Source organism: Podarcis liolepis (genome assembly GCF_965112155.1).
Source record: "Podarcis liolepis genome assembly, chromosome: 17".
Lineage (NCBI taxonomy): Eukaryota > Metazoa > Chordata > Lepidosauria > Squamata > Lacertidae > Podarcis > Podarcis liolepis.
In genome coordinates, this window is record NC_139571.1 from 40,553,991 (window position 1) to 40,570,873 (window position 16,883).

Here is a 16,883-nt window from a genome sequence, read left to right on the forward strand (position 1 = left end):
GGACAAAGGGCACGCGCGGTCTTGCGAAGGGCGCGCGGCGCAGGAGAGGAGAGCGCGACTCGAACAAAGGAGCCGAAGACAAAGCGCGGAAGGGAAGCTTCCCCAAGGGCATAGCTCTGGCTGGGGTTCCCGGCCTCCAGGACCACGCAAGCCCCCCTAACCCTCCTTCCGCAGTTAATGGTTTTGTTTTCTTTTGTTTCGCAAAGCGCAGCGTTGTCCCCTCTTGCCGGGCCATTTATATTCCTCCTCCTCCTCCTCCTGGCTGCTGCTGGGCAGCCCTGCTCGCGCCTTCGCTCTTCCATCCAGCCCTCCCTCCTTCCCGCTCATCCCTCCCAGCCTCCCCTCCCTTTGCGCAGGTCCCTCCCTCGCCGCCGAGCGCCGTATAAATCCCTTTTTCTGGCACAGCCTCATCGCGGCAGCGGAGAACCCTGTGGCTGTGGCGCCGGGGCGAGCCGAGAAGTGCCCGTCGGCTTCCCGAGAGCTTAACCCGAGCTGCACCTGGTCCCTCCGGCCAAGCGCCTCTCCCGCGCGCCCTCTCTCTTTCTCGCCTTGCTCCTTTTGTTTTGTTCCGCTCCCGCTTTCCAGGATGTCGGAGAAGCCCGCCGAGGAGGCTCCGGTGGAGCTGGGGGCCAAGGTGAGGACCAAGCTGGGATCCAGACCCCGGGGCAAGGGCGCCCAATGCTCGATTGCAACGAAGCAGGCGGATAGGTGCTGGTGGCGGAGCTCGCCCTTGCCCTGGTGCGCTCGGGATCGAGGGCAGAGAGGGCGCAAGCTGGTTGTGGGGAAACAGTTACGGAGGGAAGAGAAGACTCGAGGAGGGTGGCGGGCGTGCGCCTTGCTCCCCGCGCCCCCGCGCCCGCCTTTATTCCGACGACGCCTTTCCACGCGTCTCTCGAACGACCCGCTTTCCCTTTTTTCCTGGTCCCCTTGCAAACGAGCTGTCGGCTGGGATTCGGGTCAGGAAAAGAAAACGCACGCCCTTAGACGGGCAGAGAGCGGCGTGCGGGCATTGCGCTCTCGTGTCCGTCACCTTCGCGGCCAACACGGTGCGCTTGGCTGGCTGGGGCGCGTTTGCTTTCTGCCCAAAGTCTCTAGGGTTTGTGAGAACCGGGGAAGAATGCACGTGTCAGTTGGGTGCCCCTAGCTGTGCCAAAGGCGGAGAGCTTTTCTTTTCATCCTAGTGCCATTAATCATCATGGAGACCGGGCGGGGAGGAGGGGGCGGTCACCTTTCAAACCATGCGCCCACCTGGGTTGGGTGGGTGATCCCTTAGTGTTAAGAAGGGGGGGCACAGTTTTAAACAAGGACGCCGAACCTCCCATCCGGCGGACCACGAAACCAGACGCCTAAACCGTTTCGCTTTATTAGGAAACAAAAACAGTGAAGCGGAGACGCGCAGCACAAAGCCAGGAAAAGATGGAAGGCAATTAAAGAGCGCGCGCGCGCCGGGATGTGCGTGCGCCTGCCTGCCTGCTTGCCAACATATGGGTCGCTTTCCCCGCAACCATGTTTCTTGTCTGCGAAGGCATCGGACCTTATGTCTTCGCTTGCTTTGGCGTTCCTGACTTTGTTTTGCCTCCATGTGCGCGCAAACTGCGGAGACACGCGTTACTCCGCGTCGTGGGAACTGTAGCTTGGGTCTTGCAAGAAGGCTGCCTGCTGCGGGTGAAGCGGGAAAGTAGGTTGCGGGGCAAGGTCACCCCGAAGAGTAAGACAACACAACCCTCGGGAAGACACGTGACTCCCTAAGAGGAGGGGGGGCGGTTAGCGCCGCGTGGGATTTGCTCCTGGTATATTTACGAATGCAGGATTGGAAACGTTAATTGAAGGAGGGGGTGGGGAGAGAAGGGAAAGATTAAACGAGGGAGGCAGTAGGAATTCAGTGCCGCCATGCCATTAATAGGTCTCCGTCCAGCTTCTTCGCTCCGTTGTAGGAGAATGGAAGCAGGAACGTGTAAAGCTGCAATCCTACGCACGTGTACCTGGCAGTAATTCTGAGTAAACATGCAATTTCACTGCAGGGCATACCAGGGCATAGGATTCTCTGGCCTGCCAGAAAAGAGGGAGAAAAAGATAAAAGGGAAAGGCAAACAGTACTCAAACTGTGTTCCAGGGATTGGGACTTGCACAATATTTTTTGATAGTTAGGCAGTCACCTCTCCTGCACTGTAGGGATAGTAATTGATTAAAACAACCTTAAGGGCAGCCAGGGACATGGGCATAAATCAAAGTTACATGCTGCTCAGACTTGCTTCTACAGTGCTGTACATCTCTTTCTCGATTTGCATGAGAAAGCTAAAGATAGTCAGTTCCGCAGCTTTGAAAATAGTCTTCCACACAAGACAGGACAGCCTTTCCCCAGATTTTAGTTAACCTACAAAACCAGGTATTTAATTGTGTGCAATCTTTGCAGAAACAAAGCCTTCGGGCGCCTTGTTCCCCGGTTCACCTTATCTTTGGTAGCAGTGGTTGGATCACAACACTTCAGCCAGTTTTGTTGTTGTTTTACATCATACAAATGATGGCCCTGTGAGATGGTCAGTGACGGGTCTTGCATGCTACCTCACTTATGGAAGCTTTTATGGGCTATTGTCCTTACATACCATTCCTAAGAACACAACCCTTTCAGCTGCGAGTTCAGAAAATGACCAGCGGGAGGAAAATCTGCCTGTTTTTATAAGAGAAACCCCAGAACCCCTGTCAGTTACTATTCATTATGCCCCAGGCTTTGGGAGTGGCCATGGAAAATGTTTGCCGTTTGTCTGTGTGCGAATGGAAGAAGCTACTTTTGATTCTGAATGCATAGAAAAATGGTTCTGGTTAGAGGATTAGCTATGGAAATCTCAGATGCTGCCTTGACCCTGAAATGATCATTCTGGGTTAGACTACCTCATATCTAGGCCAGTGTTCCATCTTCGCCAGTAGCAGGTTTTAGAAGCCTCATGCCTGAGTTTTGAAAGCGTATTATGCCCTCTAGTGGAACATTTATGGGATCATCTGTCCTATATGGCAACGTTTCTTACCAGGGATTGCCTCCTTACAAAGGCTTACCTCTCTCACACCATCTAATTAAGGTTTTTTCTACTTTGTAGTCCTGCGCAAAGGTGAAGTTGTTTTAGCGCATAGCTGGGTTTTCACCGGAACTGGTGCAAGGACCCAGTGTTGGCACAAATCAAAAAGTGTGCAAAAAGGTGCACATTTCCACCCTATAAAACCCTTTACGGAGAGCAAAATAAAAATTCTAGAGTAACCCTGGGATACGTTCCCTGCCTTATGTCCTACTGTCTTTGCCTAGTCTCCTTTCTCGGAGGGCGGTGCATGTTTAGCAATCCTATTTTAAACCTAGTATGTAAGTTTCTTGCTTGTTATCTGCACAAATAACTAATGGGATGATGTTTCAGTATGTTAAATTGCACATTCCCCCACGTGTGTGTTTTAAAGAAAGCAGCTTAGTGTAGTATAGTAATTAAGGCCCCAAGTTCTTATCTCGTTTCACCCAAGAACAAAACCACTCTTCTCTCAGATACAACTCTTCAGCCACAACAAGCAGATAATATTGGCTTATCCTATCTTACAAAGCTCTGTCAGAAGAATTTTGGAGATAAATATGAAATATTGGAACACTTAGAGGGAACAGACTGCATAAACACACTGCTGTTCTTACCTATAAACAGTCAATAGCCAAGCAAAAACTACCACACCATCTGCTATCTATTTCAGAGAGTTACTTATTTGCTGTGCATCTGGACACCTCTTGAGATATCATAGCCAAATTTTGCATGTTGGTTCCTGAGATAAAGGAGCAGGTTTTCACCTGTGTTTGGATACAGTTGGACACCATTTTGAATCAAGATGATGAACCGAACCTTAACTGCACTGCTTTAAAAGCTGTGCTGATTCTCTGGGTTTCTTAACACTCTGGAGCAACACCAGGTGGGAGGTTGCTGATAGATGTATTAATAACTAAAGTCAAATAAGTTGTTGCCCATGAAAGTCAGGTCTACATCATAAGTGCAGTGACCAGCAGCGTAGACATTTCTGATTAGATATCTCATGCTAGTCTCTGTAAACGGCAGGGTGAATCGGGTGTTGAATTTAAATCCCAATCAGTCTCAGCCGGCATGGGCAATTGTTCAGGGGATGATGAGAATTGCAGTCCAACACAATCTGCGATGGGACGGCTTCCCCAGAAGTTTTAAAAAACAAAACAAGAGTTCCTTTTTAGAAAGAGCTAAATTTTTAACTTCCAAAAATGCTCTCTGGAGGATCTTAATGATGTTCATAGTGGCATATAAACAAACAAATGACAACAAACCCCGGGCATAGGCAGCCCTAAAATGAGGCGCTGTGAGGTGGCTGACAGATTTCATGCGTAATAATAATCGACTTGGAAGTAATTTTGTACAAGCTCCAGTGGAATGAATGGGAGCCGCGTGGCAGCAGGCCGGCAGATTGTGACACATGTTAATTAGTGGGAGGAAGCGCCCATTTGGATTATCAGTCTCGGGCACCAAAACGTCATTGGCCACAGTTAAATCACACCACGACCACCGAATGTTGGCAAGCCTTCAGCTAGTCTTCCACTGCGAAGCTTCTATAGCTTGAAAAACGTTGCCTAGGTTTCCCTATTTGTCACAGTGACAAGGCTCTTAATCTCAGTGATACGCCGTGGGCAATTCTAAAATCAACCTTTCCTTTTTGAAAGGCTTAAACATGTTGCCTTTGGTATTCAGCTATCTGCTCTCCTATTGCCGGTAATCGAGCCACGCCCTCCTCTTCACTGATTTCATTATTATTATTACGCAATTCCTGCTTCTTCATATTAGCCCTTCTTTACAGCCCCTCTAGTATTAAGCACACGTATTTCTCTTCCTGTCTTCCAGGACCTGAAAGAAAAGAAGGAGAAGCACGAGGAGAAGTCTGCCCGCAAAGAAAAGAAGGAGATAATAGAGGTAACTGGGCAGATATTTGGTCAGGCATAGGCAAACTCGGCCCTCCAAATGTTTTGGGACTACAACTCCTATCATCCTTGACCACTGGTCCTGTTAGCTAGGGATGATGGGAGTTGTAGTCCCTTGCCTATGCCTGTATTTGGTTGAGAAGCAGAGAGAGATGGAAGAGCATGGCAAGGTGTACAGGCAAAGGCTTAAAAAAAAGAGCCACCAGGGTTTTGGTTTTGCCTCTTCTGACTCGTCACATCGTTGCCTCAGCCCTGAGTGCTGCTTTCCTCTTGCCATTTATCTTGCGCCACCCATGACGGTCTTGTTTATAGCACCATTTGTACAGTTGTAATTGAAAAGATCCTATGGTGCCTGACATTTTTAAAGATTTATTCATTTTTTTAACCTGCAAAATGCTTCTGGGGAGAGAGGGGAGGCTTCTTCGTGATGCCAAAAGTGCCAAACTGAGCAGCTCTCTGCACACGTGCTATTTTTTTTACGCCCATATAGACTTTCCCTAAGAAAAACTGGAAAAATTAGTACCATCTAGAGGCAACAGATTATCTAGGGGTGCAGGCTGGGGCAAAGCAGAATAGGCAAAGGAGTGCCTATCAGGATATACGGTTGGATTGAAGGATTTCCAAGTTCTGCCACTTTGGGGCTCCAACTTGCAGAGATAGGAAAGGGGAGCTGCTCTTTCTCCTCTCCTGATCCATCAAATCAGCGGAAGAGAAAAGGGCTATCTATTTGCTGCACCAGGATATCAACCCTGCTCCCTGAAGACTGTGGACAACTCTGTGGTGGGCAGACATGCCAACAAGTGTAGCTTTTCTTGTGATGGAGATCTGCCGGGAAACTGCATCCACTGGGCGAGGAGGGTCACTTAATTTTGGGGGCAGGGGCGGGGGAATCTGCCATCCAGCAGAGCCTCCGCTGAGGTAGGAGGGGAAAGGTGGCAATCTTAGCTGCCCTAGAGAATTAGAATGTGTGGGGCCATCAGGCAGTGCTGCTGTCTAGCACTGCACCCTGCTCCTTAGACAGGTATTCTGAGACCTAGTGGAGAGGTTTAGGTGCTAAGAATTAGAAAGTGGGGTTCATGCTGACTTCTCTAGGATGCAAAAATACCTCTTGTGGAGGGCGGCGGGGAGAGCAAGAACCAAAGGCGGTTTTAGGGTAGTCCGGCTTCCCTGGGTGCCACGCTGCAGGGGTGCCACAACAGTGCTGTAGAATGTAGCGTGAGAGGTACGGGAGCGCCAAATTTTTGCGTCGCCCAGGGCGCTGCTGAAATTTGAAAGCCCAAAGTGTATCACTGCAGTGAGTGGGTGGCTATATAGTCAGTCCCAAGATGATGAGCTGGGTTTGCACGACTGCAAGAGTTTCTTGTGCTCTCTGCATCAACCACAATAAGATGAGATGAAGAAGTCTCTAAATGAAAAAAATAAGTCTTAATGTGGGATGGCGGTTTCTTTAGTACAGGGGTCAGCAAACATTTTCAGCAGGGGGCCAGTCCACTGTCCCTCAGACCCTGTGGGGGGCCAGACTATATATATTTTTTGGGGGGGAATGAACGAATTCCTATGCCCCACAAATAACCCAGAGATGGATTTTTAAATAAAAGCACACATTCTACTCATGTAAAAACACGTTTCCCGGACTGTCCATGGGCCAGATTTAGAAGGCAATTGGGCCAGATCTGGCCCCCGGGCCTTAGTTTGCCTAGCCATGCTTTAGTACCTAGCTTGAGAAGACCCATGCTCCAATCAATGTTGCATTCTGTGGCCAAGCAGTTGCTTCTGGGAGATAGGTACAGAAATACCTATCTTTTCCCTCTCCCCTACTTCCCACCCTCCCTCGAAGAGCTAATAAGCTTCAGGAGATGGGGGTTTAGACTTGGCAAAAGGTTCAGACCCTCTCCCAGAGTACTGCTTTCCTCATCATCAAAATAGATCTGCAGAAAGACTAAAATCAAGGAAAACCCCAGTCACTGATCTTCTGCATCACATCTAATTTGAAGATCACAGCTGTTGCTGGTCCTGTTCTCCATAGCTGCTGGGTGAGCACAGCCTTGGTTAGGAGAAGGCTCTCATCTAAGAGTCCATGTGTGTTATGTGCAGATACTGCTGTCTCCTGTTCAGGGTCAGATTTGCTGAATGAGCACCCGCACATCCCAGTGTCAGCCAAACCCATGCCCTGACAAGAACCAACGTGGAAGTTCACCCAGAGAGGAGAGCTGTGTTTTGAATATCAGAGCCGTCGCTGTGTGAGGAAAACTGGCAAGAAGCGAATATGGCCAGAAGTGAAGCAGAATTCTTGTCATCCTCTGTAAAGAACAGAGAGGCAGAGAAAAGTGTAAAGGGGACAGCGCAGGGAGTTGCTTAAGCCACAACGAGCTCCTCTGAAGAGGAGTAGGGTATCAGTGTGACAGCAAATGAAATAAATATAAATTGAGCAGATTTGTTGGGCTGTGGAAAGCGGAATTTAAGAGGGGGATGAGCTTTTGGGAAGGCGGAACACGTGCCCGAGACACTGAGACAACTGCTGCCTTCTGTGGGTTTGCATTCTACAGGACGATGAGAATGGAGCCGAGGAAGAGGACGAGGAGGAAGACGCAAATCCTGAGGATGTGGATGATGACGAGGACGAGGATGAAGGTGAGAGTGAGCAAATCGCTTGTGAGCTGTGCTATAAATGAATGCTGCCTTCAGTGGCTGGTTGAGTGATCTAACGTGTGTTCCCCCCCCCCCTCCTCAATTCCAAGACGAGGAGAACGAACAGGAGCCAGATTCGCATGCAGTGAAGCGATCTGCGGAGAAGAAGCAGGAAGAGGTTAGTAGAAACGATGCCAAGGATGGCAGGAGGGGGGAGAGTGCTGTTCCGCCGAAGAACTAAGGGGACGTATGAGGAACAAGTCCACTTCAAAGCACTTGGCTTCCTAAGGCACAGAACAAGATGGTGCCACTACTCAGTTCCAAGTACACAACCCAGCTGGATTAAGAGATGACCCTGAACAACGCGTAACTCTCATCTTGTGCCGGGGTTCGGTTGCGGGGGGGGGGGGTCCACGTGTAAACGCATAAAGGCAGGAAATCTCCCCCCCCGAACAACCCCACCCCAAGGTGGAGGGCTGCTTATCCTGTAGCGTGAGAACTCTGGCCATGTCTCAAAGCTGGTTAAGCTCATGATTGCAGCTGAGGGGTGGGGTGAATAAATACAGCGGTACCTCAGGTTAAGTACTTAATTTGTTCCGGGGGTCCGTTCTTAACCTGAGACTGTACTTAACCTGAAGCACCACTTTAGCTAATGGGGCCTCCTGCTGTTGCCGTGCCGCCGGAGCACGATTTCTGTTCTCATCCTGAAGCAAAGTTCTTAACCCGTGGTAATATTTCTGGGTTAGCAGAGTCTGTAACCCGAAGCGTATGTAACCTGAAGCGTATGTAACCCGAGGTACCACTGTAAATGGAGAAGAACGGGTTTCCTCTGCTCTCCATTTATATATTTATTTATTAAATCCGCGTGCTTCTGAACACAACACAAGAATGCAAAATGAGAACACAAAATTCACCATAAAACTAAAACAAACCAATAACCCCCCGCTCTCCCATGGATGGATTTAAAAGGCCATAGAATGGTCAGTCAGCCCAAGACCTGGCTGAAAAGGAACACTTTCACCTGGCGCCTAAAGATAAGGAAGGCACCAGGCGAGCTTTCCTGGGGAGAACATCCCACGAATGGGGAACCGCTGTAGAAAAGGCTGGTTCTCATGTTGCCCCCCCCCCAGACTTCTCGTGGGAGAGGCAGCCAAAGCAGGGCATCAGATGATGATTGCAGGGTCTGGGTGGGTTCATGTGGGGCGAGGCCATCCTTGAGGTATTGTGGTCCTGAGTCCTTGAAGGCTTTTTCTAGGTCAAAGCTGGGCGCTGCTTCTAAGGGCTGAGCAGTGGCGTAGCGTGGGGGGTGCAGGGGGGGCAGCTGCACCGGGTGCAACATCTGGGGGTTGGGGTTAGGGTTAGGGGGCGCAAATTACTTGCCTTGCCCCGGGTGCTGACAACCCACGCTACACCACTGGGGCTGAGGCCTTGCCCTCCCAGCGGCTACTCACAGGTAGATGACAGAACAGCTCTAGGCAATTTGTAATGCAAAGTCGGCCATTAAACATGTTGCGGCAAGCCAAAGGCACGGCCGTCTGTGAAACGTGAATTGCTCACTCCCATTTGGTGGAAGTGAGGTAACGGCACATCTATCATTTATTTATGTGAAGCTTTTAGACCCCACCCTTGAGCCGAGCAGGCTCCCAGAGTGGCTTGGGAAGATCGATAGCAGACTTGCAATCTAAAAAGGCATGACATACTAGGAAAAATGATTGCCGGGGAGGCGGTGGACAAGCTTCCTTAGACACCGGGTCTTAAAGCTGTCATTCTTATAGAGCAGTTCTGTCTAGGCAAATTCTGGCTGTCTGGAAGAACAGCAGCCCCTCCCTGGAAGCACCCACCCCCCTGAAACCAAATTTGGGGGGCTTTGCGCTGTGCTTCAGTGCTTTTCCTCATCCTCAATTCACCCACAAACTCCCTGCACAGTTTCCTACAGATCACATCTCTGCACCTCAGTGCTGCACACACTGGCGTGTCAACGTGCAAAGCTGCTGGTAACGTGCAAACGTTCAAAGCTCGGGAAATACTACTGCCTCGTTCGAGTCCTTTGTGATTAGAGATAAAACAGGAGATGCCCACACTGCAGAAGATAACCTTCAGAGTTCCACATCTACTCTCAGCCCTGCATTTGCATTGCACCACAAGCTAGGGTTTTGGGGCAGAAGACAGCTCAAATAGCTCAAGTTTTGACCTAGTCCGCTACAGACAGTGCAGGCTACAAGTGTGTTTCCTTTTTAAAAAAAATATAAATATTTATTAAGATTTTACAAATTATAACAAACATATCAATACACACAAACACAAACAAAAATAACATAAAAAAGAACAAGTATAGTTTCAATACCTTATTTTCTTAAAACTTATTTCACCGACCTCCTCATACCTCCCCTTTCTGCATTCCCATTTCAAAAATTTAGTTCAGCAAGTCCTCACCCTTAATTTTATCTAATTATCATCCTTACTTTCCTTTCACTTAATCTTTACAGCTGTACTCCATTTGATTTTAAAAACCACATTATTCTAAAATTCATAAATTTTACAGCATTTCTTAAGATAATTCTTAAATTTCTTCCAATCTTCTTCCACCGTCTCTTTTCCCTGGTCTCGGATTCTGCCAGTCATTTCTGCTAGTCCCATATAGTCTATCACCTCCTACAAGTGTGTTTCCCCTTCCCTCCCTCTTCACTGCACACTGGAAAGAACACTACCAACATCTCCTTAACCGCAACTCCCCCATAGCTGCTGAGGTCCTCTCACAAATTCCACAAAAACAAGTTAGAGATGAGCTTGCAGTATCCCCCAATCTGGGAGAGTTGTGTACAGCTATTAACCAAATGAAAAACAAGAAAGCCAGTGGACCTGGTGGGATACCTGCCGAAATCTTCAAAGTGGACGGAACTGAACTTGCACAACAACTTCACAAGCATACAGTGGTAGCTCAGTTTAAGAACAGTCCAGTTTAAGAACGAACTCTGTTACATTTGTGTCCTGCCTTTCTTCCAAGAGACTCAAGATGGCGCACGTGGTTCGTCTCCCTATTTTACCCTCACGGCAACCCTGGGTGCATGAAATAAAAGTTCCACCAGGCAGCATTGAATTTTTCAGGATTCTCTGAACTCTTGGAGACACATGGTTTATGGCTTATGACTAAATGCATCCATGTTTTTGTTGTTATTATTGACAGGACGAAGTGGACCCAAAGAGAAAGAAAACAGAAAACGGCTCTTCCGCTTGATCTCTTCCCTCCCCCTTCTCCACTATCTGTCCCCCCCCCATCTTCCTTCCTCCACCTGTGTGGACCCCCACTTCTGTGCTGCAGCCACAGAGGACGAGAAGGGGTCACAAAAGGCTTTCCAACGAGGACAGAGGAAGCTGAAGATGGCTCCTTCCTAGCCCCGAGATCTGTTCATTATTACAGTGCTCCCTACAGCTGCTGATTTCTTCCTCCCCCCCCCATTCGAATATCCCCAATATCCAGAAACATCACCCCCCTATTTCTTCCCAATCACCCTCTCAAAATTGCTGCCTAACTCGAGATCCTCACATGCCTCTGCTTTTTGATACATCTTCTGTAAACTTCTTCTGCCCTGGACAAATTCCCGCCTCCCCCCCCCACCTTCCCCCTTCTTTTCTTTGGCCCCTTACAGAATTCCACAAATGCGGTGTGGAAATTTTATGGTGCTGAAATGTTAAATTGTGTCCAGAGCCTGGGATGTTAAAAAGGGGGCAGGGAACCTGGCAGTGATTTGTTCCTGTGTCCTGCGCCTGGTTCCCTTTCCATTGCTGGGAAAAGGCAAATATATAAATATATATATACATATATATACACAATTTAAATGTGTTTTTAAGTAAAACATAGGCAAGATTTTCATTATTAATACATTTTTGTACAAATTTACAAGGCAGGCAACAAGCTGGCTCTGGTCGACTTTTTTTTCTTCTTCCAGAAGGTGAAGCTTGTTTTTAAATGTGTAAAGTAATAATGTGACTCAGTGTGTGTGTTCCTCATTTCGGGTTGTTTTTAAATTAAAAAAAAATTAGGGACCAAATTTTGATTTCTCCCTTGTTCCTTTCAGGGTCTTTAGTTGTTTTTGTTTGTAAATTAACGCAGACCCATCTGCAGTATTTTCTATGGCACAGACATTATGAGGATGAGAAATATAAATATATATATTGTTTAGCACTGTAAATAAAAACCTTTCAAAAAGATTTCAAACAGTCCATACGTGTCTTGGGGTGTTGGTTAATTCTGACGCACATCTGCCTCTAGTGCAAGTCAGAAGACTGCAGCTCACCTATCACACTTACGTAGCCAACAATATAAACTGATTTATTTATTTTAAAAAGGTAAACAATGGTCTTGTCGCTCGTGCAGTGGGTGTCCTACCCATGAAATGGAACACCATAGAATCATAGAGTTGGAAGAGACCACAAGGGCCATCGAGTCCAACCCCCTGCCAAGCAGGAAACACCATCAGAGCACTCCTGACATATGGTTGTCAAGCCTCCGCTTAAAGACCTCCAAAGTAGGAGACTCCACCACACTCCTTGGCAGCAAATTCCACTGTCAAACAGCTCTTACTGTCAGGAAGTTCTTCCTAATGTTTAGGTGGAATCTTCTTTCTTGTAGTTTGGATCCATTGCTCCGTGTCCGCTTCTCTGGAGCAGCAGAAAACAACCTTTCTCCCTCCTCTATGTGACATCCTTTTATATATTTGAACATGGCTATCATATCACCCCTTAACCTCCTCTTCTCCAGGCTAAACATGCCCAGCTCCCTTAGCCGTTCTTCATAAGGCATCGTTTCCAGGCCTTTGACCATTTTGGTTGCCCTCCTCTGGACACGTTCCAGTTTGCCAGTGTCCTTCCACTAGTGCTACAACATCCGGTGTTCCCAAGACTATTCAACCATTCTCACTAAAAAAAATTAATGAAAAGGAGAGATGAAGCATAGCAGAATACAGGTTCCGTTCTCATGATAAAAGTACAGTGGTACCTCGGGTTAAGAACTTTATTCGTTCTGGAGATCCATTCTTAACCTGAAACTGTTCTTAACCTGAGGCACCACTTTAGCTAATGGGGCTTCCCGCTGCGCTGCCAGAGCACGATTTCTATTCTAATCCTGAAGCAAAGTTTTTAACCCGAGGTACTATTTCTGGGTTAGCGGAGTCTGTAACCTGAAGCATCTGTAACCCGAGGTAAAGGTAAAGGGACCCCTGACCATTAGGTCCAGTTGTGACAGACTCTGGGGTTGTGGCGCTCATCTCACTTTACTGGCCGAGGGAGCCGGCGTACAGCTTCTGGGTCATGTGGCCAGCATGACTAAGCCGCTTCTGGCGAACCAGAGCAGCGCATGGAAACGCCGTTTACCTTCCCGCCGGAGCGGTACCTATTTATCTACTTGCACTCTGACATGCTTTCGAACTGCTAGGTTGGCAGGAGCAGGGACTGAGCAACGGAAGCTCACCCCATCGTGGGGATTCGAACCGCCGACCTTCTGATCGGCAAGTCCTAGGCTCTGTGGTTTAACCCACAGCGCCACCTGCGTCCCTTCTGTAACCCGAGTACCACTGTATAAAAAAGGTGGTGGTCACAAGACTATGAAATGTTAAGGAGAAGCTGTAGGTAAGAACTTAAAAGCCCTGCTGCATTCAGCTGAAGGTGTCTAGGTACTAGAATACCTAGTTCAGCATCCTGTATTTGATAGTGAACAACCAGGCAATTGCTGCTGGGCAGGGGCGCCGACTTATAAAAAATATTGGGGGGGCCCATACCGGCGGCAGGATGGCAGTGGTGCTTTTGCATGCAAGAACCGGCCTGCCCTCCCCAGGCTTCGCGCCGGGAGGCGGCCACCCCCTCCTACCAACGTCACCTTAGCCAAACCCAGAAAAAAGCCCCGCTCCGGCGGCGGGAACTCCCGTCCCTTCCATTCTCCCCTCACCCCGGTCCCTCGCCGGCAACGAATACGCCGTTCCTCGGCCCCGCGGCTCCATTCCTTTCTAAAGTCCCGCCGCTGGGGGTCTTCCTCTGACTGACCGACCTGCCCGCCCCTTCTCAGGAGCTCCCGGTCACTTTGGGAGGCGCGCGCCGGAGTCCCCTGCGTGGTTTTTGGCAAGGTGCCTAATAATTTTCTTAAATTATTGGGGGGCCAGAGCCCCCCAAACGAATTTTTGAGGGGGCTCGGGCCCCCTCAGGCCCCATGGAGTCGGCGCCTATGCTGCTGGGAAACATAGGGGTAGGACGTGAGGTCAGTACTCAACTGTCATTCCCCATCATCCTGGTGGTGGTATGTGTCTACTGTAAGTAGTAGGGATGCGAGTGGTGCTGTGGTCTAAACCACTGAGCCTCTTGGGCTTGCCGATCAGAAGGTTGGTGTTTCCGTGCGCTCTAGTTTCCATCACCGTGTTCCGTTGCACCAGAAGTGGTTTAGTCATGCTGGCCACATGACCTGGAAAGCTGTCTGCGGACAAACGCCGGCTCTCTTGGCCTGAAAGCGAGATGAGTGCCACTACCCTATAATTGCCTTTGACTGGACTTAACCATCCAGGGGTCCTTTACCTTTTTACATTACTGTAAGAAGCGGGTGTACAGTGGGTGGCACTGTGGGTGCAACCACAGAGCCTAGGGCTTGCAGATCAGAAGGTCGGCAGTTCAAATCCCTGCGACAGGGTGAGCTCCCATTGCTCGGTCCCTGCTCCTGCCAACCTAGCAGTTCGAAAGCACGTCCAAGTGCAAGTAGATAAATAGGTACCGCTCTGGCAGGAAGGTAAACGGCGTTTCTGTGCGCTGCTCTGGTTCGCCAGAAGCGGTTTAGTCATGTTGGCCACATGACCCGGAAGCTGTATGCCGGCTCCCTTGGCCAGTAAAGCGAGGTGAGCGCTGCAACCCCAGAGTTGGCCATGACTGGACCTTTATCTTTAAGTAGTCAGGGGTCCCTTTATCTTTAAGTAGTGGCCATTGTCCACTTGCCTGTCTTGAGAGACAACAGAGTGAACCTCCAGGGATGAATTCAAACTCTTGCAGCACCAAAAGGGCCTCTCTGGGGCACAAGCCTGGGCAATGTGTCTGGAGGTCTTGGGCTGCCAGATGGCAAGATCCATCCCTTGCCCCCACTTATGTGGTCCAAAGGAAAATGGAGCAATACATTTTGCACCAGCTGGGATGCAGGAGTTGCCGGAAGGAGGTGTACAAGGCGCATCCAACTGCCTTACGAGCTCCACAGTGGCGTAGCGTGGGGGGTGCAGGGGGGGCCGGCCGCACCGGGCGCAACATCTGGGGGGGGGGGCACACTCGCACTCACAGCTCTCTGCCCCTACCTGGCTCACTCACTCTCTCTCACTGCAGTGCTGGCTGTTCGAATCCGATCCGAGCCGCTGGGTAACCGCCCACTGTGGAGGGGGTGGGTGCCAGGCGTGCGGTGTGGAGAGAGAGCAAGGGACTATCTGGGGGAGGGACAGTGCAGCGGCCGCCCAGCGCAGCGCTGAGCGCGGGAGAGAACCACACCAGACCAGACCAGGCAGCAGCAAGAAGAAGCTGGCAGCGGTGGCAGGTTAGGGGTTAGGGGGTGCAAATTACTTGCCTTGCCCCGGGTTAGGGGGCACAAAGTACTTGCCTTGCCCCGGGTGCTGACAACCCATGCTACGCCGCTGGAGCTCCATCCCAGATTTGTGTAGGGTTGCCTTTTCCCAAAGAGATCCCACAAGGCAGCTGACGTTTAGGGTCACAGTTTTACTTCTAGCTGAACTTCCTTCCTAGTTTGGCAAGCCCCATCTGCCCCTCACTTTCCCCTACAACACGAGCAGAAACCGCCTTCTTGATCATTGGACCCACTATTGGTCTTGTCTGCTCAATCGGCCAGAGCCTGTATTCACATACAGGAGAAGTCCCAATCCACTATGGACTTAAAACTAAGTTGGCGGTCTCACATCTTGTGGCAGTGAATTCCACAGTATACACTGGGAGAAGTTGTGTTCCCTTTTGTCCTGAATCCATTACCACTCAGCGTCACTGATTCTAGAATTAAGCGAGGAGAAACTTCTACCCACAGACATTTCTCTGCGGAGCCAAAATGTGTACAAAACAGCCTCGGTCCAGTATATCTGAAGGAGTGTCTCCACCCCCATCGTTTTACCCAGACACTGAGGTCTAGCACCGAGGGCCTTCTGGCAGTTCCCTCACTGCGAAAGGCCAAGTTACAGGGAACCAGGCAGAGGGCCTTCTCGGTAGTGGCGCCCTCCCTGTGGAACGCCCTCCCACCAGATGTCAAAGAGAACAACAACTACCAGACTTTTAGAAGACATCTGAAGGCAGCCCTGTTTAGGGAAGCTTTTAATGTTTGATGTATTACAGTATTTTAATATTTTTTTGGAAGCTGCCCAGAGTGGCTGGGGAGGCCCAGCCGGATGGGTGGGGTATAAATAAATTATTATTATTATTATTATTATTATTATTATTATTATTATTATTATTATTATTAAAATGAGAAGAGCAATCCATTTGCAGCAGCAGTAATGGGATGAGAGCAGTTGTCTGGATTTGCCTGTGCTGATTTAGTACATTTAGTGAGCAAAACCCCCAGCAACCCATGGTTTCAATAAAACCCAACTAGGATAGAATGAGGTTTGTTAAATTGTTCTCTGACTGACACGCCTCCTGGGATTTGGACATATTTCTGGAAAAAGGCTCATGGTTGTTAGAATATTCTATCAGAATATTGCCTGGCAGAGTAGAGACACCTGAGGCCTGCCCGTTGCTTGGGAGGAGCAGGAATTACTGTGGTCCTGTTATCTCACAAGGTTCAGTCCGCAGAATTCCACTTAAAGGTCTGCAGCTTGAAAATCAGTCTTTGCTTGAGACTTGACTACAAGCCACAGTAGACCGGAGGATGGGAGGTGTAGTCCAGGGCTCAGCAACCTAAAGCCCATGGACTGGAAGTGGTTCACGGAGGCCGTTTAACTGGCCCCCGAGCTGCCCTTGAACCAAGCCACCCACTCGGTGAGTCCCCGCGCACTGTGCTAAATCAGTGTAGCGCAGCACGCAGGGACTCTCTCCCCTGGCTCCGGAAATCACTTCTGCGCATGCCCAGATGCCAGAAATTGCTTCTGCGCATGCCCAGATGCCGAAAACCACTTCTGCACAGGCACAATTTTCAGCATCTGGGCATGCACAGAAGTTATTTCCGGTGCTGCGGACATGTGCAGATGCGATTTCTGGCATGACGATGCGTCAGTCTGGCCCACAGAGGATCTCCGCAGGAGTGATCCAGCTCATGCCCGGTAAGCCTTGCTGACCCCTG

The 16,883-nt window shown here is 49.4% G+C and overlaps 1 protein-coding gene across 1 annotated transcript; it reads left to right on the forward strand.

Annotated features, from left to right (window-relative positions):
* The first annotated feature begins 397 nt into the window (after positions 1-397).
* Positions 398-11,809, forward strand: PTMS (parathymosin). The gene is made up of 5 exons (XM_083482065.1): positions 398-634; positions 4,884-4,952; positions 7,507-7,591; positions 7,699-7,766; positions 10,773-11,809. Exons 1-5 carry the CDS (start codon positions 587-589, stop codon positions 10,821-10,823), a joined length of 321 nt encoding a protein of 106 aa, XP_083338191.1. The 5' UTR covers positions 398-586; the 3' UTR covers positions 10,824-11,809.
* The last annotated feature ends 5,074 nt before the right edge of the window (positions 11,810-16,883 follow it).

What these genes read in the sequence shown, in the direction of transcription:
- PTMS (XM_083482065.1), top strand. Translation starts at nt 587, where the DNA reads ATGTCGGAGAAGCCCGCCGAGGAGGCTCCGGTGGAGCTGGGGGCCAAG. An exon ending in CGGTGGAGCTGGGGGCCAAG is followed by an intron (nt 635 to 4,883) that starts GTGAGGACCAAG and finishes CCTGTCTTCCAG; the next exon opens with GACCTGAAAGAAAAGAAGGA. An exon ending in TGACGAGGACGAGGATGAAG is followed by an intron (nt 7,592 to 7,698) that starts GTGAGAGTGAGC and finishes CTCAATTCCAAG; the next exon opens with ACGAGGAGAACGAACAGGAG.